Source organism: Polyodon spathula, chromosome 15 (genome assembly GCF_017654505.1).
Source record: "Polyodon spathula isolate WHYD16114869_AA chromosome 15, ASM1765450v1, whole genome shotgun sequence".
Classification (NCBI taxonomy): domain Eukaryota; kingdom Metazoa; phylum Chordata; class Actinopteri; order Acipenseriformes; family Polyodontidae; genus Polyodon; species Polyodon spathula.
Window position 1 is genome coordinate 31341871 of NC_054548.1, and position 27889 is coordinate 31369759.

The window sequence follows — 27889 nt, forward strand, 5'->3', positions numbered from 1 at the left end:
GGGGGGCCCACTTTTGCCTTTTTCACATTTGTGTATTGTCGGGGGCTGCACATCAGGGGCCACACTAAAGTCCACCAGGGGCCGTCAGTGGCCTGCGGGCCTTGCACTGAAGAACACTGGTCTAAATTGGTCCACTTAAACTAATGAACTGGATCTTTTGATTTTAAAACACAAAAATTGGAAATAATTTAGTTTAGTAAATAAACTTTATTTTGAATGTGCCGTTAAAAGCAGTCATCTCAAAGCACTTCACAATTAATAGTACAGCAATAAATAAACAGATTATGCATTAAAAAAACACAAGAAAATAAAACAATCATAAAAACACCTTTCTAAAAAAGTAAGTCTTTAAATTAAATTTAAAAACACTCAAAGAAGCTGAGTCCCTGATCTCTAGTGGAATAGAGTTCCATAATTTGGGGGCATAGCAACAGAAGGCCCTGTCACCCATAGAACGCAGGCGAGCTGGCAGGTCACGCAGCAGACTGAAATCACCAGAGCGGAGGTTAGGAGTGAGAGTGTAAAAAGATCTAAAAAAAAGATCTAACAGATAAGTCGGAGCTAGCACATGAAGAGCCTTATGTCAGCATTAAAATTTTAAAATTCTAAACCTGATAGGCAGCCGGTGCAAGGCCTCCAAGACGGGAGTGATGTGATCTCTTGAGCAGGACCGAGACAAAATTCTGGCTGCAGAGTTTTGAACAAATTTAATTTTAGTGAGGGTGCTGTTAGACAAACCAGCGAGCAGGGCGTTACAGTAATTGATCCTGGAGAAAACAAAAGCAGGAACCAGTTTTTCACCTGCAGGTAGAGAAAGCACGGGACGCAGTCTGACAATATTTCTAAGGTGAAAAAAGGAACCCTTGACAGTATTCAGCACATGCAATTCAAAAGTTAACCCAGGATCGAAAATCGCACCCAAATTTTTCAACTTAGATTGGAACTCAGGCATGGTTCCATCAACTGACAGAGTTAAAGCATTGTTTTACCTAGCTGGCGGAGAGTCCCTAGCATCATTACCTCAGTCTTGTCACAATTAAGGTGTAAAAAAAATTGTGACATCCAGTTTTTTTATATCAGGTACAGGCAGTTAGGCAGAGGCAGCAACATTGATATCATGTTTAGAATTAATATAGATTTGAGTATTGTCTGCGTAAAAATGATAGTGTATGACATGAGACCTTAAAAACATAAATACTGAATAACAGGGGGCTGAGGATAGAGCCTTGCAGGACACCAAAAATTACTGGCCCAACCTCAGAACTAAACCCTCCCAAGGTGATAAATTGTTGACGTCCTGTTAGATATGATCAGAGCCAGTTAAGGGGAGTTCCAGAGATGCCAAATAAACTCTTTAATCTATCAAGTAGGATCTCGTGATTTACAGTGTCAAGTGCCGCACTAAGATCCAAGAGGATTAAAATTGATAAAGCACCTGAGTCAGCAGCCATTAACAGATCATTAGTGACTTTGACCAGGGCAGTCTCAGTGCTATGAAGATGCCAGAAGCCAGATTGAAAGGGTTCAAAAAGATTGTTAGCAATGAGATGCCAGTTTAATTGCCTAGTGACAGCTCGTTCTAGAAGTTTAGCTAGAAAGGGCAACTTTGAAATGGGGTGAAAATTATTAAGATTGTCCAAGGCCATATGAGTTTTTTTTAGGCACAGGCATGACTGCAGCAGTTTTAAAAGCAACTGGAACCACACCAGAACTCAGGGACTCATTTATAATAATTAACACCAAGGGGCAGAGCAGCTCAAAACAGGACTGAAAAAGAACAGAGGGGATAGGATCCAACAGACAATAGGTGGCTTTCATACGAAGGGCCAGGTCTGTAAGAGAATTAAGAGCGAGAGGTGTAAAACAGGATAGAGAGGACGCCGCAAAGCCAGACAGACCGAGAGACTATGCAGGAGTCTGAGAAGAGATACTAATGTGTAGACGGATACTGTCAATCTTAGACTTAAAAAAACTCTACGAAACTATTATATAGCTGATGTGAAGCCGGCAGTGTGGAGGGACAGTTAGGCTTTAATAATCTATCAATAGCAGAGAACAAGTGTCTAGGATTGTCTTGATTATTAGAAATAATATTTGAAAAATAGCTCAAAATGGCAGTTGCCAAAGCAGCCCTGTATTCAACCAGAGATTCCTTCCAGGGGTGTAAGAGATGTACCTAGATTTGACTGGAGCCAGGGATTCTAAGTATTAACTAAGGAAAGACTGCACTTTCTAATCCAGTGTATTAGGAATAGGAAACAGAGAGGGAAGAAAGCACAGATTCAGAGAACTTAACATGATCAACAGAGAGCCAGTTTCGAAAGTTGACTGTACGCTTTGGAGTTGAAAGAGACAGTAAATTCTAATTCAAATAAAATGGCCAGATGATCAAATATTCCTAAATCTAAGTTACTCGTGAGAGAAGCCGAAGTGATAATTAAATCCAGTATGTGGCCTTTGTTGTGAGTTGGAGCATGGACAGTCTGCTTAAGGCTAAAACAGTCCAAGAGGGCTAGAAAATCCCCTGCTAGGTTACAGTGACCAGAGTCACCTAGAATTACAGTGTAGGCATTGTGTGTCCAATCTGTCAGGTCTGAAGGAAATATTCCAGACCGAATGAGCCCACATTTCACCAACAAGATGTAACATACAGGTTAAGAGTTATCAGAAACGTAAAAAAGTTGTAATAAAAGCAAAATGAGGACATACAAAATACTAAAGCAGGGGTGCCAGTACTTTTGTCATGAATGAATACTTTAAATAAGTTTAGTTTGTTTTTTGCTAGATTTGTTAAAGTGCAAGACATTTTCCTTTTTGTTTTGCTAAATACCTTTTGTCTGCAACTTTTTTATTATTTTTTAGATGGGGGGTATCAGACCCATATATAGAAAATCCTGTGCCATCTGATATTAGCTGTTCAATCTTTTTAGTAAACACACAAAATGTGAGAGGTAATTTAGTAAGGCTGGGGCAATGACTAATTTTTCACTGTCGATATAGCGTTCTCCAAAAAAGCTGATGCTTCGATTCAACGACATTAAGAAAGGCAAAAAAAAACCCCAAAAAACAGTAATACATGTTGAGCTGTGGATTACTGTAACATTGCTAGTAATGCTTTAAAAATTGTTCCCTTTCAATGGAATGACAACTGTTACCGAAAGGGAAAGAGCCCTCTCTTTTTATATTGCTATATAAAAAAGCTGCCCTATCAGGGCCCTGCTGTGAGGGGGAAGTCCCTCCCACTTCCTGCTGAAGAGGGACGTCCTCACATTAGCGTATCGCCATTTTCTCTCTCACTTCACTGAGACAGGTCACAGATTGCTTTGTGCTTTCTTTGTCTGAAATTGGCTGATTTGTCAGTTTAATACCGTCAAATTTAATTTATCCACGGTAGAATCACTCTCAAGCATTATTGAGAGTGCTCCTACCTAATTCTCGTGTCAGTTTACTGACTGGTTTCAACCCCTCTTGTTGAGATTGGTAAGCGGCCATTACTCACTTTCACTACACAAGGCCTTGTGTAGTTTGCCATACCATGTTGTGAGCTGTTGTGGTGTTATAAGGAGACCCCGCAGGCTTGCGGCGTCGTCCTCTATGCCGATTTTTCGGCCACAGCGAACCAAAAAAAAAAAAAAAAAGAAATAGCTCGGGCCTTGCGCCCCTCTCAAGCCTCTGGCTTTCCTGGCGCAGCTGTACTTGCCCTCAGCACCCACGCCGACTGAATCGGCTACAGAGCCCGGCATCAACCGCGCTTCTACTGCTGACTTCAGGCTTGAAAATAGTGCCTACCCAGCCCGATTGACTCGGCACCGGCGTGAGTATCTTCGGTGCCGTCAACAGCCCGGCAACGACTGCACTCTTCATCGGCACCGATTGATTCGGCACCGACCGACCCAACCGACGGACGTTCCCTGGCCAGCAGAACAGGAGGAAAAGGGGAAGCGCTTCCTGCAGAAAAAAGGGTACCCACAGCATGCCCTCCCCTTGTGCCAGGATTTCCTCGAGCTGGTTCGCTCGTCCTGGAGTAACCCAGCCTCCGCCCCCTCAGCCTCTAAAACAGCAGAGGCCCTGCTACATACTGCAGGAGCCCAAGAAGCGGACTTAGGCATGTTCCCCACCATCGGGGACGTGGTCACAGTGCTGGTGCAGGGATCTACCTTCACCACAGGGGAGTTACTGGCGGTAACAAGAGCGATGACCGATCTAATGGGGGAGTTAGGATAGGCATCAGGCAGGTCTCTAGCACGCTGGTAGCCACACGCAGACACCTCTGGCTAACACAGGCCAAGGTCGTTGAGACCGGGAAAGTAGCACTATTAGATGCCCCCATTACACCGGGGCAGACGTTCGGAGCGACCGTTGATGTGAGCCTTGAAAGGTCCCACAAGGCCACAGAGATCACTTCAAAGTTCTCTCGCCTTCCTGCCTACCGCCAGCGCCCAAGTTGGCCTTCAGCCTGCATGGGCAACAGGGCCTGAACGCCATCCGCCACCCAAAAACAGACAAGCAGGCAGAGGCAGAGCCGGTGGCAAGGGACCACTGCCGACTAGGGGTAACCGGTTCTCCGGCTGGAGACCGAGGCTGGGACATCAGAAAGACCCGCCCCCTCCCAAGCCCAAGGGAGACCACCCCTGCGGGGCCCCGGCTGCCACCAACCCCCCTCACAACTGGACTGACCAAAGGCAACGACCCATAGCAAGGCTGCACCCAGGACTCCTTGGTGCTGTCAACAATGAGACACAGATACGTTCTACAATTCCGCTTAGGTTCGCCACCCTTCAAGGGTGTGCTCCTCACCACCAGCGAGCGTGATGCCCTCAGCGGCTTTTACTCCAGGTACTTCCTGGTGCCCAAGAGGGATGGTGGTTTCAGACCTATTCTGGACCTCAGGATCCTCAATTTGTTCCTCAAACAGAGGAAGTTCAACATGTTGACAGTACAGTATATCCTCCAGTCCATCCAGCCGGGCGACTGGTTCACATCGATTGACCTGCAAGACGCCTACTTCCATGTCCCAATCCGTCCTGCGCACAGAAAGTATCTGCGCTTTGCTTTTCAAGGCAACGCGTACAAATTCTGCGTGCTGCCATTTGGCCTCTCGCTGGCTTTCTGCACATTTTCAGAGTGAATGGATGCAGCACTAGCTCCACTCAGGCTGTGGGGTATTTGTATCCTGAACTATCTGGATGATTGGCTAGTTTGCGCGCATTCCAAAAGACATTCAGAGGCGCACACAAAACCGGTCATAGATCATGTGACGAAGTTAAGGCTTTCAATACAACAACAGAAGAGCAACTTCGTACCGTCTCAGTGCACAGTGTTCCTGGGGATCAAACTGAACTCTGCGAGCATGCTTGCTTCACTGTCAGAAGACAGATTCGTTGGAAGCCACACACTCCCTGTTCAGAGAGGACGCTCTCCTACAGGTCAAAATATATCAGAGGTTGTTGGGGCTGATGGCAGCCGCCTCGATAATCCTTCCACTAGGGCTGCTGCGAATGCGCTTGCTTCAAGCCTGGGTAAATACGCTCAAGGTGCACCCGGTCCGAGATTGGTAAACTGGCTGGTGTGAGTGTCCAGACAATGTCGGAAGACACTGGAGTGGTGGCTCCATCCTGGCAATCTGCGCCTCGGATCCCCTCACAGAAGGGAAGTGGTCACTACAGACACTTCCAGTCTGGGCTGGGGAGCGGTCTGGAGTTGGAGTTATCTTATTTTTGCCAGCACTTAGCGCACAAACATGTGCTACAGTGGTAGCCTACATAAACCACCAAGGCGGCCTGCTCTCGCCGGGCCTTCACCACGCAGCGTACAGACTCCTGTCCTGGACGCACAGAAACTTGCATTCCATCAGGCCGGTTCACCTCCCCAGTTTGGACAACAAGGCAGCAGACCTCCTGTCTAGAAGAGCTCCAGACAGCTCGGAATGGAGACTGGTGAAACAGATTTGGTAGAAGTTTTGTGCTGCCCAAGTTGACCTCTTTGCCACAGCCGAGTCCACTCACTGCCCCCTATGGTTGGGAGGGGCTATTATGGCACCCAAACCCAGCCCAGCTCCAACTCTGGGTCTGGCCATTGAACGGAGCCTTCTATTCAGACATGGTTTGTCAGATGCAGTAGTAGAAACACTGCAGTCTTCTAGGGCGCCAAGCACTAGAGCCCAGTACTCATACAAATGGAAAGTTTTCCAAGACTGGTGCATTGCCGAAGGTCACGGTCCTGTGACCTACACTATTGAGACCATATTAACCTTCTTACAACACCTGTTTGACGCAGTAAAATCAGCATCCACTTTGAAGGTATACCTGGCAGCAATATCAGTTTGCCACGACAAAATTGATTCTGTGTCCCCTGGGGCACATTTCTTGGCAGTGCAGTTTGTTAAAGGGGCTTGGAGGCTTCGTCCTACCATGAAAAGTATGGTCCCCAAGTGGGATCTCGAACTGGTACTGCGGGTCCTTATGGGTCCCCCATTCGAACCCATGGCGTCAGCAGAACTGCGCCCTGTTTCCTTGAAGGTGGCATTTTTAATAGCCATTACATCTGCCTGGCGAGTAAGTGAGCTTCATGCACTGTCCTTTTCCACATTTTATTGTGTTACAACATGGAATCAAAATGGATTTAATTAGGAGTTTTTGCCACAGATCAACACAAAAAAAGTCAATGTCAAAGTGAAAAATAAAATCTACAAATTGTTCTAAATTAATTACAAATACAAAACAGAAAATAACTGATTGCATACGTATTCACCCCCTTTGCTATGACACACCTAAATAAGCTCTGGTGCAACCAGCTGTCTTTAGAAGTCACTTAATTAGTTGAATGGAGTCCATCTGTGTGCAATTAAGGTGTTTCACATGATTTCAGGTTAAATACAGTCTCTGGGAGGTCCCACGTTTGGTTAGTACATTTCCTAACAAAAACTACATCATGAAGACGATGATTAAGAAATGGAGAGAATATGGCACAAATGTTAATCTGTCTAGAACAGGCCATCCTTAAAAACGGAGTATCCGGGCGAGAAGGGCACTAGTCAGGGAGGCCACCAAGAGGCCTATGGCAACTCTAAAGGAGCTACAATCTTCCACGGCTGAGCTGGGAGACACTGTGCATACGAAAACAATAGCCCGGGTGCTTCACAAAACTGGCCATTTATGGGAGAGTGGCAAAAAAAAAGCCATTTTTGAAAAAAAGTCACATCAAGTCTCGGCTAGAGTTTGCCAGAAGGCATGTGGGAGCCTCTGAGACCAAGTGGAAGAAGATTCTATGGTCTGATGAGACCAAAATAGAGCTTTTTGGCCTCAACGCTAAGCACTATGTTTAATGCAAGCCTAACAACGCACATCGTTCTGAGAACACCATCCCTACCAGTGGTGGCAGCATCATGCTATGGGGATGCTTGTCTGTGTCAGGGCCTGGAAAGCTTGTGAAGATAGAGGGCAAAATGGATGCAGCAAAGTACAGAGAAATCCTGGAGGAAAACCTGCTGAAGTCTGCAAGAGACCTGGGACTTGGGAGAAGATTCATCTTCCAGCTGGACAATGACCGCAAACATACAGCCAAAGCCACACTGGTGTGGCTTAAAAACAAAAAGGTCAATGTCCTGGAGTGGCTCAGTTAAAGCCTGGACCTCAGTCTAATTGAGAATATGTGGAAAGAGTTGAAAATTGCTGTTCACCAAAGGTCCCCATCCAACTTGACGGAGCTTGAGCAATTTTGCAAAGAAGAATGGGCAACAATTGCAGTATACAGATGTGCAAAGCTGGTAGAGACTTAACCAAATAGACTCATGGCTGTAATTGCAGCAAAAGGTGCCTCTACCAAATATTGACTAAAGGGGGTGAATACTTATGCAATCAATTATTTTCTGTTTTGTATTTGTAATTAATTTAGAACAATTTGTAAATTTTATTTTTCACTTTGACATGGACTTTTTTGTGTTAATCAGTGGCAAAAACTCCTAATGAAATCTTTTTGGATTCCTTGTTGTAACACAATAAAATGTGGAAAAGTCCAAGGGGAGTGAATACTGTTGAGAACCACTGTGTGTGTGTGTGTGTGTGTGTGTGTCTATATATATATATATATATATATATATATATATATATATATATATATATATATATATATAATAATATTTATTTATTCATTTATTTTACCTTATTCGTGTTGATTTGTACTAGTTGGGGATCAAAGCAAAATCTAAAAAAAAAAAAAAAATGTTTTAAAGTTATCACTGTCCACAGCAGTTAGAGTGACGTTCATGGCTTATATTTTAATAATGTTAAGGAACATGATAGTTCCACATTTTGTTTGAATTTAAGCAATGACTGGCACTTGCTTACAATCTGCCCAGCATTACTGAATACCAGCTCACTAGGGACTGCATTTGCTGGGATGCTTAATACTTCTGACCAAAAATAAAAGTTTTGGAACAATCTTGTTTTTTCTTCATTTTTACTCGGGGTTAGTTCAGATGAATAAATGCAGATTTGAAGTTCTGTAAGGTTCTGTCTCATTAAATGGTCACGCAAATTAGTTGTTACTGGAGTATCCCAAACATTACTTTCTGCCATCTTACTTTAGAAAATGATTGCCAAACATCGGAAGGCATTGTAGTTCGGTCGATACAGTAATTGTAGTTCTAGCACAACGCTCTTAATTTGCTCTGTTACTTTGAAGACTCCTGCACAAATATAATCCCATCAGTAAACACTTACATGGGGCAGGGCAGGGGGGAGAAGGTGAGCTCAATCGCATGCAGATTCGTGAGTGCTGAATTTTGGTACTGCTACAGATAAAGCCAAAGGGAACACCATGCTGTAATAAAAAGTGCCTATTAGCCATTGTAGTAATGCATTTGTGCATATCACATTGTGAATTATCTACGAAATTCAGAATTGCCCACAACTACAAGATAGTTAGCACTGTGATGCACATTTCATATCTCATTTTGCCCTTGAAAAAAAAAAATTGTAAATCTGAAGGTTGTGTGGGTCTAGCTTTTGGCAATGTATAATTAATCTTGACATAAGTGGCATGACTTCAAGTAACAACTGTGTTGAATTGTCAAATTTCAATTGGGGAATCGACTTATGAACAAAGCTACTCTGAGGAACACAGACTAAATTGCCTCCAGTGTCTCGGCATGTTGCAATTCACACGCTGGGGTCTAACAAAAAATAACAATGGCTTCTTAATTTAAGTGTTTGTGTAATGCTTCAAAACACATTGCCCTTGTGTATTTAATGGACTCTGTTGGTCATGCATTCTAATTTAGAAGGCACTCTCTAGGACTATTTTGCTGTCATCTCAGTTGATCCTGTTAAAATTAGCTTCAGTTTAATACTACCAAAGACACTGTTAATTTGGAAGGGGTGTTTACAAACAGGCTTTTTAATTGTGGTCTTTTGGTTGCAAAATGTTCTTTAACAGTGTTTTTTGGTTTTGTTTTGAACTTCAGTTTCAGCTGTTTATGATGTAACCCTGAATTTCAAAGACAAGAGGAATCCCACCCTACTAGGCATTCTACATGGAAAGAAGTACGAGGCAGACATGTCTGTCCGGTAGGAACTGCATTTGTCAAATTAGATATTAGCTTCCATATCCGTGTTCTGTGCAGTCTAAAGATACATAATGGGTGGTTCAAATATACAGATAACACTACAAGGATCTTTAAACTGCTGACTGTTTTTGTTTTTTTAAGATTGTTGTACTGTACATAAACATATTATATAACGTGCTGCTCAATGGAAGACCCAGTGATATTGTAAGCGCTTCATTTCAGAAAGACTATGCTTCCATAAACTGATCCAGTGGTACTGTGTTTGTATAATTTGCTTAATTTCTTCTGCACAGGTGTTGGCAAGTCGCACAGAGTCTATTACAAATAATACAAAGTTACCTTTTTCTAGATGGAGGCTTTGTTTCACACTGGGCTATGCTTGCTTTAAGGACATTGTCCAGTTTTTATTGTAACACCTGCATTTTAAATATACTCTTATTTTGCCACTAGAATCCATGTACTTAGTTTTGATGTACTTAGTTTTGGTGTTCAGAAGACATTCAGTTATACAGTTACATCACTAATGAACACAGGTTTAAACAAAATATCTATACGCACATGCACACACATAGAGTTGTAGTCAAAAGTTTACATACCCCAATGGAAATTTTATAATTCTAGACATTTCTCAAAAACAAAGAATTTTAGGAAAAAGCTTTTGTAGCAAAAGTTTTGCTTTTGAGGATGAGGAAAAAGTTACAAGAAATAGATGTCTACAATTTTATTTATTTCAACAATTTTTTTGCAAAACCCCAAAAATGCTAATTCAAAAGTATTCATACCATGACAAGAAAATTGATATTAAAGGGGATCCCAAACAGAAAAAAAATCTAATACAAAAATACTAATAATTAAGTCTTGTGTTTCCATATTCAAAGATAAAATAAATAAATATACATTCCCATCCCAAAAAAAACCTTTAAAAGTGGTATTTTTGCCCCAAGCAAAAAGTCCTGTGACCTTGACCAGCGACATCGTAGAGTGAACACCTTTTAGTGTTGGACTTGGCCGCTGCAATAGAGACTACAACTGCAGCTCTGATTCAGATTTGGTGCCTTTATATTCAGAAACAATGTACAATAATAAAAGCCTTATGGAGCGACTATGTTCAGATAGCTTGATAGAACCCTATTGTTTCGAGCCGTATGAGAGTGAAACAGATGAAAAGGAAAATAGCAGCGATCAAACAATCTCTGTGATTATTGTTTAAACAACACGAACTGGTAAGGGTTTTGCTGGGTGCCGTATCTTTGTAAAAAAAAAAAAAAAATGCGAGTTAGCTAATAATAAAAAAAAAAAAAAAAAAAAAAAACACTAAAACTCACCTGTTGAGAAACGTTTCTTCAAAATACACTAGACAGAGCCAAAACCACAACAATCTCCATGCACAGATTCCCGATTACAAATGAAAATAAAGGCCTAATTCCACTGGTATGTATTTTACGTTCCTTATCTCAGGTGCTCCTGTGGTAACTGCCAAGCAATGGGTACACAAAGGGAGAGCATTTCTGGTCAGCAAATTGACAGAACTCGGGAGACCTGTAAAAATAATGATCCTCTGGTTACATGTGTAATCTGTCACCCAGACTTCAACCCACTACATCTCAACCGCGGGGTGCTGGAAACAGCCTATTACCAGTACCAACAACAGTACAACATAGACGATTCAACCCACTAGGTCTCAACCATGGGGTGCTGGAAACAGCCTATTACCAATACCAACAACAGTACAACATAGATGATTCAACCCACTACATCTCAACCACGGGGTGCTGGAAACAGCCTATTACCAGTACCAACAACAGTACAACATAGACGATTCAACCCACTAGGTCTCAACCATGGGGTGCTGGAAACAGCCTATTACCAGTACCAACAACAGTACAACATAGACGATTCCAAGAAATGCCCGGATGAGTATGGAAGTTATATTTTCCACTTTTGTAAAGTTTTTTTATTATATTGTTAACATTTACTATCGTGAAAACAAGTTAAAATGTTAAATAAAATCACAGGTTATGTTATTTTTTTCAAATTGTGCAAAATAATGTGCTCAAAATTTAATTTCTGTCTTTGAAAAAAATGCACTGTTCAATTTGCGATGTGGTTATTTTAGTCGCTTATTGACCGAATTCTGATTTCAAGTGTAATATATTGTTTATAAACCTAGACGTTTCCATATCAATTAGCAAAACACACAAATAATTTGAAAACCACAACCTGTGCACATTGTAGACCGCATTTTGTCCTTGTCACATTTGTCACAGCCAGGAAATAGGTAGCTAGCTATAGCTTATGTGACTGTCACACTGTCAGAAATCTCAGCATTTATGACACAGGAAGTTGTTGATCAACTTTAGGTCAGATTTGACAACGGAAAAATAAAATTGCAGTAACCTTATTAGATCCCTGTCACAAAAACGGCTGGAGTGGGGGATGTCAGACCAGAAACAGGAACCAGGAAATAAACAAAGAGAGGTGGAGTTTGGTGAAGCTGAGCGAGTGGTCTCGCTCAGCATTTAATAATGAACAGACGGACAGAAAATAAAAGGTTGCAAGACAAACAAAAACACAGGACATGGCACATTCGCCAAATTAAAGAGACAAACAAAACGGACTAAAACTAAACAAACATGGTGAGCTGATATTTAACTACTATTATTATTATTATTATTATTATTATTATTGCCTCCGTCTCCAATTCCGTTCTCTATTCACCAAACACATAACCCCAAGTGAGTGAAAACATTCTGCTTTTATGCAGCTATACCGAGACTCGATTGCTAGTCGCGGTACAACTGCACGTCAGTTAATAAAGTGCAATTCCCCGTGCTCACATATTATTACATTTTACTTGCATGTGAAGTGCTGTGCAATCCTCGTGCCTAAATACAAATATACATTTTAAACACTTGCAGTGTTTTAAATATACATTTTAAACACTTTTTAAAGACCCGTTTATATCCTGTGTACCAATGACTACACACCAACATTAACACACAACACAAAATACACACAGGGGCGGGCACTTTGCCACACATCTGGGGGGGGGGGGGGGGGGAACGCTGTATTGACCTTATATATATATATATATATATATATATAATTTTTTTTTTTTTTTTTTTTTTTTTACCTCCTGACGTCCAGGTAGAGCCTTATGGGGGAGCAGGTCGCTGCGCGAGTCACGCAGATCGTTGGAGGGTGGATGGAGACCAAAGACTTGCTTTATTAAGCGGCGGAAAATAAGGCACTGACTCAGTCAGTTTAACTGAAACCAATAGTACCATTTATAACACAAATGTAACAACTTCAGAGACAGAGGAGGGAGTGCTTGGTGGTTTCAATACATAAAACACAACCTATACATTCAGTCAACAGTACAAACACAGGAGATATTCACAATTGTGAGACCCCCTAGTATATTAACAGTGTGTGTGTGTGTGAGTGTCTATATATATATATATATATATATATATATATATATATATATATATATATATATATATATATATATATATATATATATATATATAATGAGCTATATTTTATGCTCAAAAATATGGGAAAACTATATTCTTTTATACTAATAGAATTGCTCACAGAAAACGTTTATTTTTAACAAGTGATAATTTTTTTTTTTTCTCAAAGATAGCTGTCAAAATTATTGGAACCCCTAAAGATTCTTGTCTTACATCTTAGTCTTAAGGAACTGTATTGTGGCCTTCCATGGCTTCCTGTTTCACTGGGGTATAAAAATGAGGTAACATGTAAAATCCATTTGTCATCCATCACCATGGGGAAAGGCAAAGAACTCACAAATGAAAAGAGACAAATGGTTGTTGATCTTCATAAATCGGGCAATGGGTACAAAAAAATAGTTAAAAACCTAAATATACTACTTACCACTATTAGGGCAATAATTAAGAAGTTCAAAACCAGTGGAACAGTGGTAAATCTGCCTGGTAGAGGACACAAGTGCAAATGTAATCACTTGGAGTTTGCTAAACGGCATTGGCACTTGGATCGGAACCGGGTGCTATGGTCAGATGAGACGAAAATAGAGCTCTTTGGCCACACACACCAGCGGTGGGTTTGGCATTGAAAGAAGGATGCGTATGCAGAAAAGAACCTCATACCTACTGTAAAATATGGTGGTGGAACTTTCATGTTATGGGGCTGTTTTGCTTCCACTGGTCCTGGGGCCCTTGTTAAGGTCAACGGCATGAACTCTACCAAGTACCAGGACATTTTAGCCAAAAACCTAGTTGCCTCTGCCAGGAAGCTGAAACTTGACTGCAAGTGGATCTTCTAGCAAGACAATGACCCCAAGCACACATCAAAATCCCCAATGAAATGGTTAATTGACCACAAAATCAACATTTTGCAATGGCCATCTCAGTCTCCGGACTTATCCCATTGAAAACCTGTGGTTTGAATTGAAGAGGGCAGTCCATAAGCGCAGACCAAAGGATATCAAGGATCTGGAAAGATTGTGTATAGAGGAATGGTCTAAGATCCCTTCCAATGTGTTCTCCAATCTCTAATTTTTTTTGGAAATTAATTTATAATTTGAGAAATGTGTAATTTTGCTTGATTCCTTGAATAATTAATAAAGTACAATATATTCCACTTGTTGGAAAATTAAAATGTAGGTCATTACCTGCAGTGTTTATTTTATACAGCCTTTTTTGTTCATCATTGCTTATCAAGGGTGCTAATAATTTTGGAGGGGTGTGTGTGTTTGTATATGTATATATATAGACACACACTACTGTGCAAAAGTCTTAGACATGTTGCATTTTCTACTGTGATGCATTACAATTTACTCAAAGCCTTCACTAATGTTTTCTACTATTATAATAACCTTGACTTGCATAAAGGAAAAACATTGAGTGAAATAGCTCGCCTTTGATACTGTTGATCAACCCATTTTAAAGGATTGCCTTAAAAACTGGGTAGGGTTGTATGGAACTGTTAAACTGGTTTAAGTTATATGTTACTAATCGACATAATGTTTTCTTGGGAGATTCAGCATCCAGATTATCTAAAATTTCCAGTCCAGGATTCCATTCTTTGTCCTCTTATTTTCTTTATACATGCTACTGGATGCAATCGGATACATTGTGAAAAGTGTCGAATTTAAATCAAGGGAATTAATGTTAAAACTGTACAATGCACTAGTAAGACCTCATCTTGAATATTGTGTGCAGTTCTGGTCACCTCGCTATAAAAAAGATATTGCTGCTCTAGAAAGAGTGCAAAGAAGAGCGACCAGAATTATTCCGGGCTTGAAAGGCATGTCATGTGCAGACAGGCTAAAAGAATTGAATCTGTTCAGTCTTGAACAAAGAAGTCTACGCGGTGACCTAATTCAAGCATTCAAAATTCTAAAAGGTATTGACAGTGTCGACCCAAGGGACTTTTTCAGCCTGAAAAAAGAAACAAGGACCAGGGGTCACAAATGGAGATTAGACAAAGGGGCATTCAGAACAGAAAATAGGAGACACTTTTTTACACAGAGAATTGTGAGGGTCTGGAATCAACTCCCCAGTAATGTTGTTAAAGCTGACACCCTGGGATCCTTCAAGAAGCTGCTTGATGAGATTCTGGGATCAATAAGTTACTAACAACCAAACGAGCAAGATGGGCCAAATGGCCTCCTTTCGTTTGTAAACTTTCTTATGTTCTTACTGCTGGGGAGATATTTTGCGGTCTCTGATTTAATTGAGTGTTTGAATGGTGTAAAAATCTGGATGTCTCAGTTTTTTTGCAGTTAGACTCAGATGACAGAAGTTTTGATTTTGGGTTCTCTGCAACAACTGCCAATTCTCTAAAAACATTTTAGTTCAGTAATTTAACTTCAAACCCCAAATCAGAAGCCAGAAATGTGGTATTCAGATTTGATTCCGATTTCATATTTTTAGGCTCATATCCGCAATGTCACCAGTGTGTCTTTTTAACATCAATGAAATATTGCTGATTAGGTTACAGCTTGTTCAAAATGCAGAGTGCAGGTACTTAGTTTAAAAAAAAAAAAAAAAAAAAACCTCTTGTCCTGGCTTCTCTACTGTGGCTTATAGTACGATTTTTGTAAAAGATCCTACTTTTTGACCTACAAACACTTAGCGTGGCCTCTGAGTATTTAAACAAGCTGGATTTAAACAGCCGTATTTTTGCGGCCAGCTGATTCCGGTCTTCTGCCCCTCCCAAAGATTAAGACAAAAAGGAAAGGAGAAAGAGCTTTGTTACATTGCTCCCAGATTGTGAATGTCACCTGATATTAGAGACTCTGAGTCACTAATATTTTTAAATCAAGATTAAAACTTTTTTAGACTAGCATTTTATACACATTTTTAAATGTGTTGTTTCTTCTCTTTTTATTTCTTTACCAAGATTGATGTTTAATTGTTTTAAAGGTGCTAAAAAAAGTATACTTGCTATTACTGTTCAATGGCAAATAAATTTCTGGTTTGAATTATTTTTCTTTATATATGAAAGTAGACATTTCATGCTATTCATAAACGGTAAGTCTGAAAAAAATTGGTTAATATGACTAAATCCAATAATCTAACCTTAAAGAGTAAGTAGCGGATTTCCAAAAAATACAGCGTCGCACGCCCCACGTGCTGCTACAACTGTTTAAATACAGCGTTGCACGCCCCACGTGCTGCTACAACTGTTTAAATACAACGTCGCACAGCCCCACGTGCTGCTACAACTGTTTAAATACAGCGTTACACATCCCCACGTGCTGCTACAACTGTTTAAATACAGCGTCGCACGCCCCACGTGCTGCTACAACTGTTTAAATACAGCGTCGCACGCCCCACGTGCTGCTACAACTGTTTAAATACAGCGTCGCACGCCCCACGTGCTGCTACAACTGTTTAAATACAGCGTCGCACGCCCCACGTGCTGCTACAACTGTTTAAATACAGCGTCGCACGCCCCACGTGCTGCTACAACTGTTTAAATACAGCGTCGCACGCCCCACGTGCTGCTACAACTGTTTAAATACAGCGTCGCACGCCCCACGTGCTGCTACAACTGTTTAAATACAGCGTCGCACGCCCCACGTGCTGCTACAACTGTTTAAATACAGTGTTGCACGCCCCACGTGCTGCTACAACTGTTTAAATACAGCGTCGCACGCCCCACGTGCTGCTACAACTGTATAAAAACTGTAATTTTTCTTTTCATTGTTAACATCCTGACAACTTTTTACACTTAGAATTGTAAAGTTTGTTTCAAGTAGAAATTCAAAATGTCTGCTCTAGTGCACTGGGGTTTGAGATCTGTCTTCTAATCACTGCAGGAAGAGCGATTTAAAAAAAAAAAAAAAAAAAAAAAAAAAAAAACTTTTGCTGTGTTATCTGTTTGACAGTGTGGGCACTAATCCTTACACTATCAGTGCACTAGAGTGGACAATTTGAAAAGAGCTTTGAAACAGACTTTAAAGTTATAAGTGTACAGGTGTGTTATTTAAACAGTTGTAGCAACATGTGAGCTGTGTTTTCAGAGCCCCACTAATTACTCTTTAAACATAGCATTTATAAAAGCATTGTCTTTCATCAATTGACTAAAAAGCAAACTTATTCAACAGACTAAATTGAGTCTATAGAGACAGATCAGTATATAGAACCCGAACTAAATGTAACTCCTCTTTTCTAGTTAGAGACTACAAAAGAGTCCAGTCTTAATGTCTTGATCTTACAGGCTCTTACACTGAACAGTCCAGCAGTTTTTTTGTTTTTTTTTGTGTGTGTTTTTTTATATTAGGTTGTCCATTAGAATTCTGACCTAGAATAACTACTGTCTCTGCAGACACAACAACTTTGGAACCTTTAGTGTTGCCAAATTCACACTTATGAAAAGAATAGGGTCGGTTTCTGGTTCTTGGTCAATCTGTCCAAGCTTGTTTTGCCAACAGAGAGGGTGAGGTATTTCTCTGTTGAACCCCTAAAACAACTAGATATCAGCAGGACAATCACTGTCCTACACTACTATTGTAAAAGTAAAAATCTGCTCCATGGGCTTACTAATCAAAATAAGCAATATTAGTCCAATCAGTTTTATACCAACAACTGTTTAATTACCTGTATGCATAAATGTTCGTCAAAAGACAAGTGTTTCAAAACTAGCTTGTAGGTCATACAGAAACGTTTAAAATGGACTGATCTAGTGGCATGTGGAAGAAAAACATTACACAGCCTTGAGATTTTATTTCCTTCTGGTGGCAGTCAATACATTTTAGATATTTACAATAAAAATGATACAGCTTTAACAAGGTTAGGATTAATCTGTAATGGAATGTTTTCATATTGTTCAATAAATATATAAAAATAAATGTCCAAATGGTATGTGTTACATCTGTATCCTAATTTTGTTTTTAGTTGTATTTTAGTACAATTATTAAGGCTGTCTGGTGACTAGTCACTTTCTAGTGATTGTAAAAGACAATTCCTATTGATGATTACAAAAAATGAATTACATGAAACAAATGTAGATCCTGGTTGAAACAAAACTGGATATGAAAACCACTGTGACTCTTTAAATCTGTTACTCCTGACCTCGATTCACAACCTATGTGCTGTCTTTATTTAGGAGGTTTCCAGTAGAGGACATTCCCGAAGATGAGAAAGAGTGTGCAAACTGGCTTCACAAACTCTATCAGGAGAAGGTACTGTATGTTGTTTCCTACTAGGGTTAGGAAAGAGAGAATAATTTAGCAAAATTATAGAAGAAAAAACAATACGATAAATTGCCTCTTTTTTCTGTATATTGATTACCCATTCCAACCTTTCCCCTTGAGCTATCACACTAAAAATGAAAGTGCCTAGAGTTCCAATCCTTCGTACCCACATACAAGTGCACATTACATTTAATCAAGTCGTCTGAGTTATTGTATGCCAAAAGGTCGGAGATGTTGTTAACCTACATCTTGTACATATTTCTTCTGACTTACTATTGAAGTAGTCGACGATCATCTTGTTACTAGCTACTTGAAATATGACAAGTCAAATTAATTTGTAAATGTCTCTTTAAATATTTTAAGATATCTAAAAATCATTTCCAGATATCTAAATATTTAAAGATATCTCTAATACATTTAGAGATATCTCAAAATGATTTGTATGTCTCTTAAATGGAGCTTAAATGAAATATCTAAAATGCATGTTCAGATATCTTTAAATCATTTTGAGACATCTCTAAATGGACAGGAAGTAAAAAAATAGTAAAAAAAATAGAGCATTTTCACAGCGATATCTCACATTTATTTAAATTAGAGGTATACCACATTTATCTTGAAATTACTTCCTGATCATTTAAAGATATCTCACATTTATTTAAAGATATATGTAAATCAATTAGAGATATGTTTCATTGTTAGATATCTCAAAATGAAATTAAAATATCTTCAAAAGGATTTATTTACAGAAATCTCATATTAATTTAAAGATACCTGCAAATGATTTACAGATATCTCTAAATATTTCAATATATCTTAAAATGCAATCTCTAAGTGATAATTTGGCTTGTCATAGAAATAAGAACATGGCCTGGATAGCTGCAGAAAGCCACAGGATAACTAAGGAAATGTATGTGAAACCAAACTTAAGAAGCACACTACTCTGAACCAAAAGGTTACAAAACTGTGGGACTAACCTGAGCATTTTTCTTTAACAAATAAAACAGCCTACAGATTACACAGATTGCAATGTCTTGTCTGATTTTGAGGATGGTAAATATTATGCAGGAGTTAATACTAAAATAATAAACAACAGGGTTTTAAATTTAAAAAATAATAAAAAAAATCTGATTGTCCCAAAGCAGCGCACCAGATAAAATGCGTGAAGGGTATTTTATGCATTGAAAAAATATGTATTCTTACCTCGTATGATGAACTCCACACACTGAACTCCCAGTCAGAACTTACCTGGTTTCTGGAACCGACTCCCAGAACTCACAAGCAGAGAGCTTGGACTTGGAGAATTGTAAATACAGTATAATCGTAAATCTCAAAAAACTACTCACTTCTAAATCTTTTGTAGTCATTTTTGTATTACTTTAGTATAAATACATGTTAATTTGGATTCATATGTTGTTTTTTTCTGACTTTATGTGAACGAAAAGACACACATTTGCCCGTTTTCCCATTGGAAATAGCACTGTCCTGGTCACAAAAGCAAAGTTTGTGGGGAATAATCGCCATTTTCTATACTTTTGAGGCATAAGCAATTAGGAAATAACACTTACAACCCAGGAACAAAAAAAAAAAATTGTTACACGGTGTAATCTGTGATAATGACAGTGAAACATTGATTACATGTTATGGTATTTTATTAATAATCGCCTCTGATTCCAGGTGCATCCCTAGTTGTAACTGGTTTGCATTGTACATCGTTCACGTGAACAAAAACAACAAAACATGTACAGTAAATAGTTTTATCATGTCACTTGACAGCGTGTAAAACATGCTGAACTATTACAGTTCCCACAGTGACGAAATAACTGTTTAGATTTACAGTCTTCTGCAGGATGCACATCTACATCTCATAGTACTGTGTGATTGCTAAGACTACTGGTGTATTGCAATGTATAATGCAGAAGGGACGTTCGCTGCTTCCAGTGTCTCTGATCTCAGATGACATAAGCTCAGATAAACCCCTTCTAGTCTAGTCCACATCGCAAAAAAATGATTCTGCACTAATAGTAAATGATTGCTGCTTGGTCTAAACCACTCGTGTCTTTTCCAGGATGCTTTGCAGGAACATTATGAGAAGGATGGCTCTTTCCCTGGCCCACAGTTCAAACCCCCAAGGAGACCATGGACTCTACTAAATTTTTTCTTCTGGGCCACAGTTTTGCTTTCCCCACTTATCCGCTTTGTTTTTGGTGTATTTGTAAGCGGCTCCCCCCTCCTTATCATCGGGTTTCTCCTCTTTATTGGAATAGGTAATTGTTTTTATTTTTATTTTCTGTTTGTTGAAAAGGTTTATTTATAGTTGGGTACCTGAGGCTGACATCAAGATTAGATATTAGATATAAAAATATTTCTATTAAACAGATTATCACATAACTATACCGCTACCTGGTCCATTTAAATAAACAAAAAGGCTTGCAGGCTATAAATATTCATAACTAACAGCATTCAGCTTTTGAAGTAGGTAAAGCTAGGCCCTAGAAGTTCTAAGTCATCCATGTTACATCCAGATGTGGTTCTGAAATAGAAAATCATCTAACCTTTTTAGACTTGCATCTCCCTTTTATGTGGCTACTTGGTGTTTGAAGACAAGTCTCCTACCCTCTGTCCTGTCTATCTCTACTTCATTTCCAACTGTGTCCTCTGTTCCTGGTTTCTGGAACTGCGCTTAAGGTATTGGTTCGGGTTAACTATATACTTAATTAATATTAACTTTTTTGTCTTTGTCAATTTTTTTCAGCATGCTTTGCTGTCAGGCGGCTAATAGGAGTGACTGAAATTGGAAAGGGCTCCAGTTACGGGAACCAGGAATTCAAGAAAAAGGATTAAGTTCTCTGCCTCTAGTTAAAACAAAATTTTCAGTGACCTTCACTAGAGGGGGCAAAAAAAAAAGACAACATCAACACCAGAAATACCGTCCGAAGAAACCAACTGAGGAGTGTAAACAGGTTGGAACGCCTGACAGTCAGTTTGAGTTCAGGTCAAAAGAAAACAGCACCAACAAAAAAAGAGGCTTTTTTAAACCCATTTAGTCTAATTTGTATTCGAAATCTAAACTTAAATACTGGATGTAGGGTGCTGTCTTAATTGTTATAACCGAATAATATAAAACGTTCTCAGTTTATTTATTTATTTTTAATCACCCAGAGTGACTCTTTCTGTGGAAAATGAAAGGCTTCTATCCTTTTAAAGTGTGGTGTAAAAATGGATTTGGTCAAGTACAGGGGCATAGTAAAGGTATTGTTAAATACTCAGACAGGTTAGCATTAAGAGTGAGAGAAAATGTGTGTATGTTACGGTTCTGTTTACTGCATTGATACTTAGGAACACATAGGTTTACTTTTTCATTTTCAAGAACAAGTATCTTCTGTCTTTTTTTAACTAAATTAACCTGTTTTTGTCTGTGACTTGAGAGTCATTAAAAAGAGATATCTTTGTTGTCATTAAACCAAACCTAAGCCAAACATACTCTGGTTGTCTTGGGATTACTTTTCGCGCTAAGATTTCAATCTATGGCAAAGACAAATATATCTGTTGTTTTGCATTAAAATGGTTAAATTGTAGATACAGATGTAGGGTTGCTTTTAACATTCAACCTGGCTGCATGCCAGAATTGGAGATAAGCATTGGTTTGCTTGTGGATTCTTTAATATAGTTGGCAGTAAGTCTCTCTCCTGCTAGCCGTATGGCTGTAATAATCATTGATTCAAACCCAAGTTTGGCTAGCCTTTTCCCAGTGTCTTGTATTAAACTTGCATGCCCATGACATTGCATGACAACCCCTGCCAGGTATAGAACTTCATGGCCTCCCTGTGTGACCATGGTCGCTTATACATTTGGGTGGTATTCCTCCAGTGCTCAGAAATCCAAATAAAACATTCACAAAGCCCCCAGTTTATCATTTAGCCATTTGCATCTATATTTGACATAGAGGCCTTTCATTTGTGCACAGAATGGTCTTGTTTGTGTGAAGATTTACATTAGCATAGGAATGTTACAACTCTTTTAACATTAAAAACTCATTGGGCTTGATTTTTCCAGATTTGAGGCATTTTTATAAATTTGCCCACAGTTGAAAATATAGCCCAGGCCCTTGTATCCAAAACAGAGTCTTCAGATTTAAATTTGTGCATGAAATAAAAATGTTTTCAAGTCTGTTGGTAAACAGGAACTACTCTTGCTGACTGCTAACATGATAAATGTGAAATAGAAATCTGCTAAAATGGTGTTAACTCCAAAGCCAGACTGTGAATGTGGTGTGTATCCCCAGTAGTGTACAATATTGTAGCTAAATACATGTCAGTAATAAAATCAAAATTGAAAATAGTGGTGAAACCCTCTTCCTTGAAGGAAAACTTTTACTGTTCTAGATTATAAGGGTAACCAGTTTGGCACCCCAAAGCCCAATTTACTTTATGGCATATATACAAAAAATTAGTGTTCATATTAAATTTAACAGAATCTCGAAACTAGTAATGCAAACATGAATACACACCAAACTTATTTGAAAATTAGTTTTGTGTACTTTTATTAATGAACATTATTTCCCATCATGCACAGAAGACCATTTATATTATTAACATTGTAACTATGTACCATCCTATGACTTCACTCTTCAAACATTACTGGCTAATATCAATATGTACAGGGAGAGACATGTAGCTTGGCAGCATCTCTGTCATTGCTTGTTACAGATCAAGCTGACTTTACCACTACAGCAGATACCTTAGTTTATCCTCTCCATTCCATCAGTCCCACAGCCAGCAGCATCACCATCTGCTAACTTGTTTACAAACTCAGGGAAGAGTTAGTCTGAAAGTTGTGGCACTAGCGAGTCAACACAGTCAGGTAGATGTGCCTTAGTACAGCATGTTGCGCACAGACAGTTTTAACAATCAGGCCGTTTTATTATTTGCATGTGATGTGCTGATTGTGATTTGCATATATTGCATGCAAAACAATTCCTGACGCATCCAGAATGGTGTGTCGTCCCAGCTAATGTTGGCCAGGCATATTTCTTTTTAGGCCACTATTACATCTACTATTTAGTCTTTTTCATTAGTATGATCAACTTGGAGTTAACAGTGAAAGCATGCCAGGTAGGGGAGCCAGGCTCACTAACCATCAACAGAGAGATCCTTCATTCAGCTGACCTTGTAAAGTGTGTGCCTATTTACAATAGGTCATTTTATCGCTACACACACCCTCAAAAACTTGGAACTCTGTACCTTGCAGATAGTTTGAACCATGTTAAAGCAATTTCTCTAATAATCTCCAAGGTCTCAACCATTCAGGACCTGTTAGTTGGGACTTCCTTAAGAACTTTTTGAGATGATTAACATCAGTGTTGAGTATGCTACCAGCAGAGCACCATAATACTTGTCTTTTTGACTTAGTGCTGTGATTTCTTCAGAACGATTGTTGAGAACAAGTTCATTAAAAAAGGGCTCATGGCAGCAATTAGGAAGTTTTTATTTATTTTATTATTATGTGAACATTTTTTATTAGTTCAAGATATTGCCCTGTTAACAAATATAACATATTTAGGTTATATGTGAAGTGTCCATACATGAAAAGTTGCGGGGGGGGTGCACACAAAATGTCCATACTTAAATGGAAGCCACTTTGATATCTGCTGCATTGTCAGTACTATGTGATACAAGATAGGTCAGTTCCCAAATGTTTATTTTTGAACTATTATTTTGAATTGATGAAAAAAATATAAACACATTGCCTGATTTTGTCTAGATATTTATTTTTTGGCATGAACATAAAATTGTACTCATAACTGGACCAAAATATTTTAAAACAAACATACAATACAGATGTGCTTACAAAATTAAATAACATTCAAAAGCTGACCACCATGAAATATGCCCACAATATGAAAAATGTGTAATGTACAAAAGGACAGTCCCTTTCATATATACCCAGATACTCTCGAAAACATAAGAAGCACTTTTAAATCTATTGGACCACATAATTTGACTAGCAATATTCTTAAGCTAGAAAGTATGAAAAATGTATGTACTTGAAGACAGACGGACATCTCCAAAACTGCAGATTTTGATGCTCTCAAATGCTTGTGCTAGAATGTCCTCTTCTTAACTGATTAAGAGGTTTTATAGATGGATGTAAATCTATAAAGTGCTGCATCAGTGCATACGAAGCAGGGAATAATAAATACTATTATTAACGATGGCGTGTTAAAAAGAAAGAAAACAACACTCCTGTTTAGTGCTGTTGTATAGTGCCTTAGTACCAAACAGGGACAGATACAGCTGTAGAACAGAATGAATATACATGGGAATGCACATGCACCAACTCCGATCCAGAACTTACTATACATTATGTCTGAGGTTTCTACTTTTCATAGAACAAGCATCACATTAAAACTTGCAAGATGATTGATTGGCTTAAGAACAGTTAATAAAAACAATAATATGTTTAGAGACTGATAAACACCTATGGTACAGGCATTATTGCTTTATTGTTCTGGCTACCAACTAATGTGAAATGCACTGTATATGTTTCCTCGTGAAATGAGTGAAAATAATTAAGTAGAATAGTTTGATTGTAGCTTTTCAATTTTTTTTTTCTCTGATTTCAGGGAGGGGCAACATGGAGAGGTATGTGTGCCCTTCAACCTCCTCAGTTTTGTAGTATGGTGCACCATGTAGGAAATGGCCTCTGGCCAGACACAAACACATGTATTTAGGGGGGACGACGACAATGACTATAACTCACTCCTGTGAATGTGTACATATGTATAAACTGCTCCTATGGTTTGAAAAAATGATATTCCATTGTGGGATACCAAGGTCACATTACCACTTAAAATACTATACTGCTATAAAATAAAAATAATTGTCTAATGATGGCCTGTAGTAACAACACATTATTTATTAAGAGAAACATTGCATTTTATTTGTAACCTTACAAGCTCTAGTTTGTAAATTAAAATATAAATGAATCATGAAACACATATACCATATCCTGCACACTACTGCTTTCAGTGAAGGCTGGGCAGCTGTGACTGTTTTCCATTTATTGTCTATGAGGTGTTTGAAGCTTCAATTCTGATATCAAAAAGGCTGCACAAAACCTATAAATTGTGTAATTTTAGCAGTTACATTTGTTCTAAGAAAGCCACTAAGAATATGGGAAATGTTTTGTTTGTTAATAATACAAACTATGGATAATAAAGTTGCATTTGTAAGATTTCAACTAAAAAAAACTAATTTCACTTGATTCTGTTACCTTTTGTAAAAAGGAAAAAAAAAATTAAACCTAGGGCCACAGAAACTGGAGGACAACAGTTTGTTCACCATAAACGTCTTCAGTAATCCGTGCTACAGAGTGAACTTGCACAGTTCCAAATTGTGCTGTGTTAAGCAAATGCAGAGCTGATAAAGGAAAGAAATAATTCTCCAAATTCAGCTCTTTTAATTCAGGTTTAAGCATGCATTCATTTCTAATACATTGTACTCATAAACAAGAGTAGTGCATGAACTTACATGGAGTGCTGTGTTTATCGTGGGGATAGCCATAAACAATCCACTCTTACCATTTATCTGAACAGCAATAATTTAAAAACAGCCTCACTTTAAAACAACACCTACTATACGGTGTTTCCTTTGTGGGTCAGTTTGGAAAAGTTCCTGTTATTAGATATTGGACCCTACTGTTGATGGGGGTGGTTTTCCTTAGATTTCTGTGGACCTACAATAACAATCACCAATACAAAGTTCTATTTTTGTCAAAAGGCAAGTAAAGCTAGAGTTAAGTTAGAGAGAGGGGCAACAGTTGTAAAATAGTTCATAATTCTAATGCTGGAGGTTTCTAATAAAAGCTTGCTTTATTGTAGATTGTAAAATATTAGACTAAAACATAAATACAAATATTTACAGAAATTTAAAACAAAAAAAGTAAGCAGATCTTTCTGTTTTAGAAATTGACTTGATAAACTCTTCATTGTTTTGCTCAGCTTTCCCCTGGGGCATGTTTTTAAATAATCCGGCTGTATTTTATCATTAAAATTGAATGTGTGGACGGTCACAACCTTTTTTAAGAACAACTTGGTATGGGTATGAAATATCTGAGCTGTCAGAACTATGTGTAGAATTCTTGCGGTATTGATATTTCTTACAGCCACTAGAAGCGGAGGACCAGGTAATTTGTTACAGTCTCCTATACCAGATGCAATTGGAGGTTAGACATGATTCTGAAAGATCTATTGATCTCTAGGGGTGCTTTGAACTTTTATCAGCATGTAATGAATGAAACAAAAAATTATACAAAAAATAATGCATTGGTTAAATTAACTATTCATTCCCATACCAACTTGCTTTCTATACATACTGATATCAATCCTGATAGTTGACAACTCAGAGACCTCAGTTTGAAAACATGAATTTCAATTAGGTTCATACATTTAACCTATTAGAAAAAAAATTCTGTCAAAATAAAAATAATAATTCAGTACACTAAGTAGGCAGTAAGACAAGAATCCCTGCCTCCGGCAAGGTGAATTAAAGACAGAAGACAGTAAAGGGGTGCTTCAAAAACAGACCTGCACGTGGGTGAGTCGAGTGGTGTTGCATTCAAATCTGCAGATGAATGCCCCCGGCTGAATTACAGCCATCGCCTGCATTACTTACAGTTTATAAATATATCTTCCTTCATGTCTCACTATGCAGAAAGGCTCCAAAATTTAATGTATTGAAAAGCCTTAGCTCACAAAGCCCTGGAGAGAGAATGAAGTGACCTGTCATTTCAGACTCCTTATTAAAATCAATTAAATGAAGAGTTATAATGCACCAACTATGTCAAAATCAGCTTTTGATCGAAGCCAAGCAAGACCAACTGCAAGCACAAGTTTAATACAGTCTTGACACATTCTATTTATATAAAGATTATTAAAAGCTCTGTAAATTAGTCATTAATGTAAAATGTACATATAATTCATTATTGGCACAAGGACTGTATTCCTCTCATTCCACACAATTCACCATGTGAATGAAATTGTGCTGGAATCATTTTTGTCATAATCACATGCCCCATTTATAAATGCTTGTGTATAAACTCACTGATGTAATGTGTTGAGGAGGTGAAAGCTGAAACCAGAATGGTTTGCTTACTTTTAAAAATGTTCTGTCCCGTTTACACTCAGAACAGATGGAGTATTTATGTATTTATGATGCCAATCCACTGTTTTGTTGTGAAAAGGGATTTTGCATCTTGATAGAAATATGTAAAATCTCTACATACAGTATATGGCAAGATTTTTTTTTTGTTTGTTTTAGCGATTACTCAATGAATCTGTAAATTAATATCTTTGTTCTCTACCTAAAGAAAATGAATGCCTACTTTTGCAGTTGTAACCAATTAATGAACAAGGCCTAGTTGTCTGGACTCTTATTGTTTTTCCGCATGATATTATGCAGTTTTTATGAAGTCAACTTGAAGACTTTCAGGGATTCATTTCTATGTGGATGCACATTGGTTCACCTGGCCTGTGGAACATTGCATTTGAATCTCAATAAACAACCTCTTGAATAGTTGAATATGGCTATGTCTTTTTATCGGTTTCTAATGGTATATCAGTCTATAAATAAATT

At 38.5% G+C, this 27889-nt stretch overlaps 1 protein-coding gene across 2 annotated transcripts in view; it reads left to right on the forward strand.

The window, feature by feature from the left end:
- The window catches only part of LOC121327762 (1-acyl-sn-glycerol-3-phosphate acyltransferase gamma-like), a 68914-nt gene extending 41100 nt beyond the window's left edge, over positions 1-27814 (forward strand). For both annotated transcript variants that reach the window (XM_041271949.1, XM_041271948.1), the window contains 4 exons: positions 9464-9566; positions 18170-18245; positions 20323-20521; positions 21010-27814. In XM_041271949.1, the coding sequence (XP_041127883.1) occupies positions 9464-9566; positions 18170-18245; positions 20323-20521; positions 21010-21098 (467 nt within the window). In that variant the 3' untranslated portion in view covers positions 21099-27814. The remainder of the gene's footprint in view (positions 1-9463; positions 9567-18169; positions 18246-20322; positions 20522-21009) is intronic.
- The last annotated feature ends 75 nt before the right edge of the window (positions 27815-27889 follow it).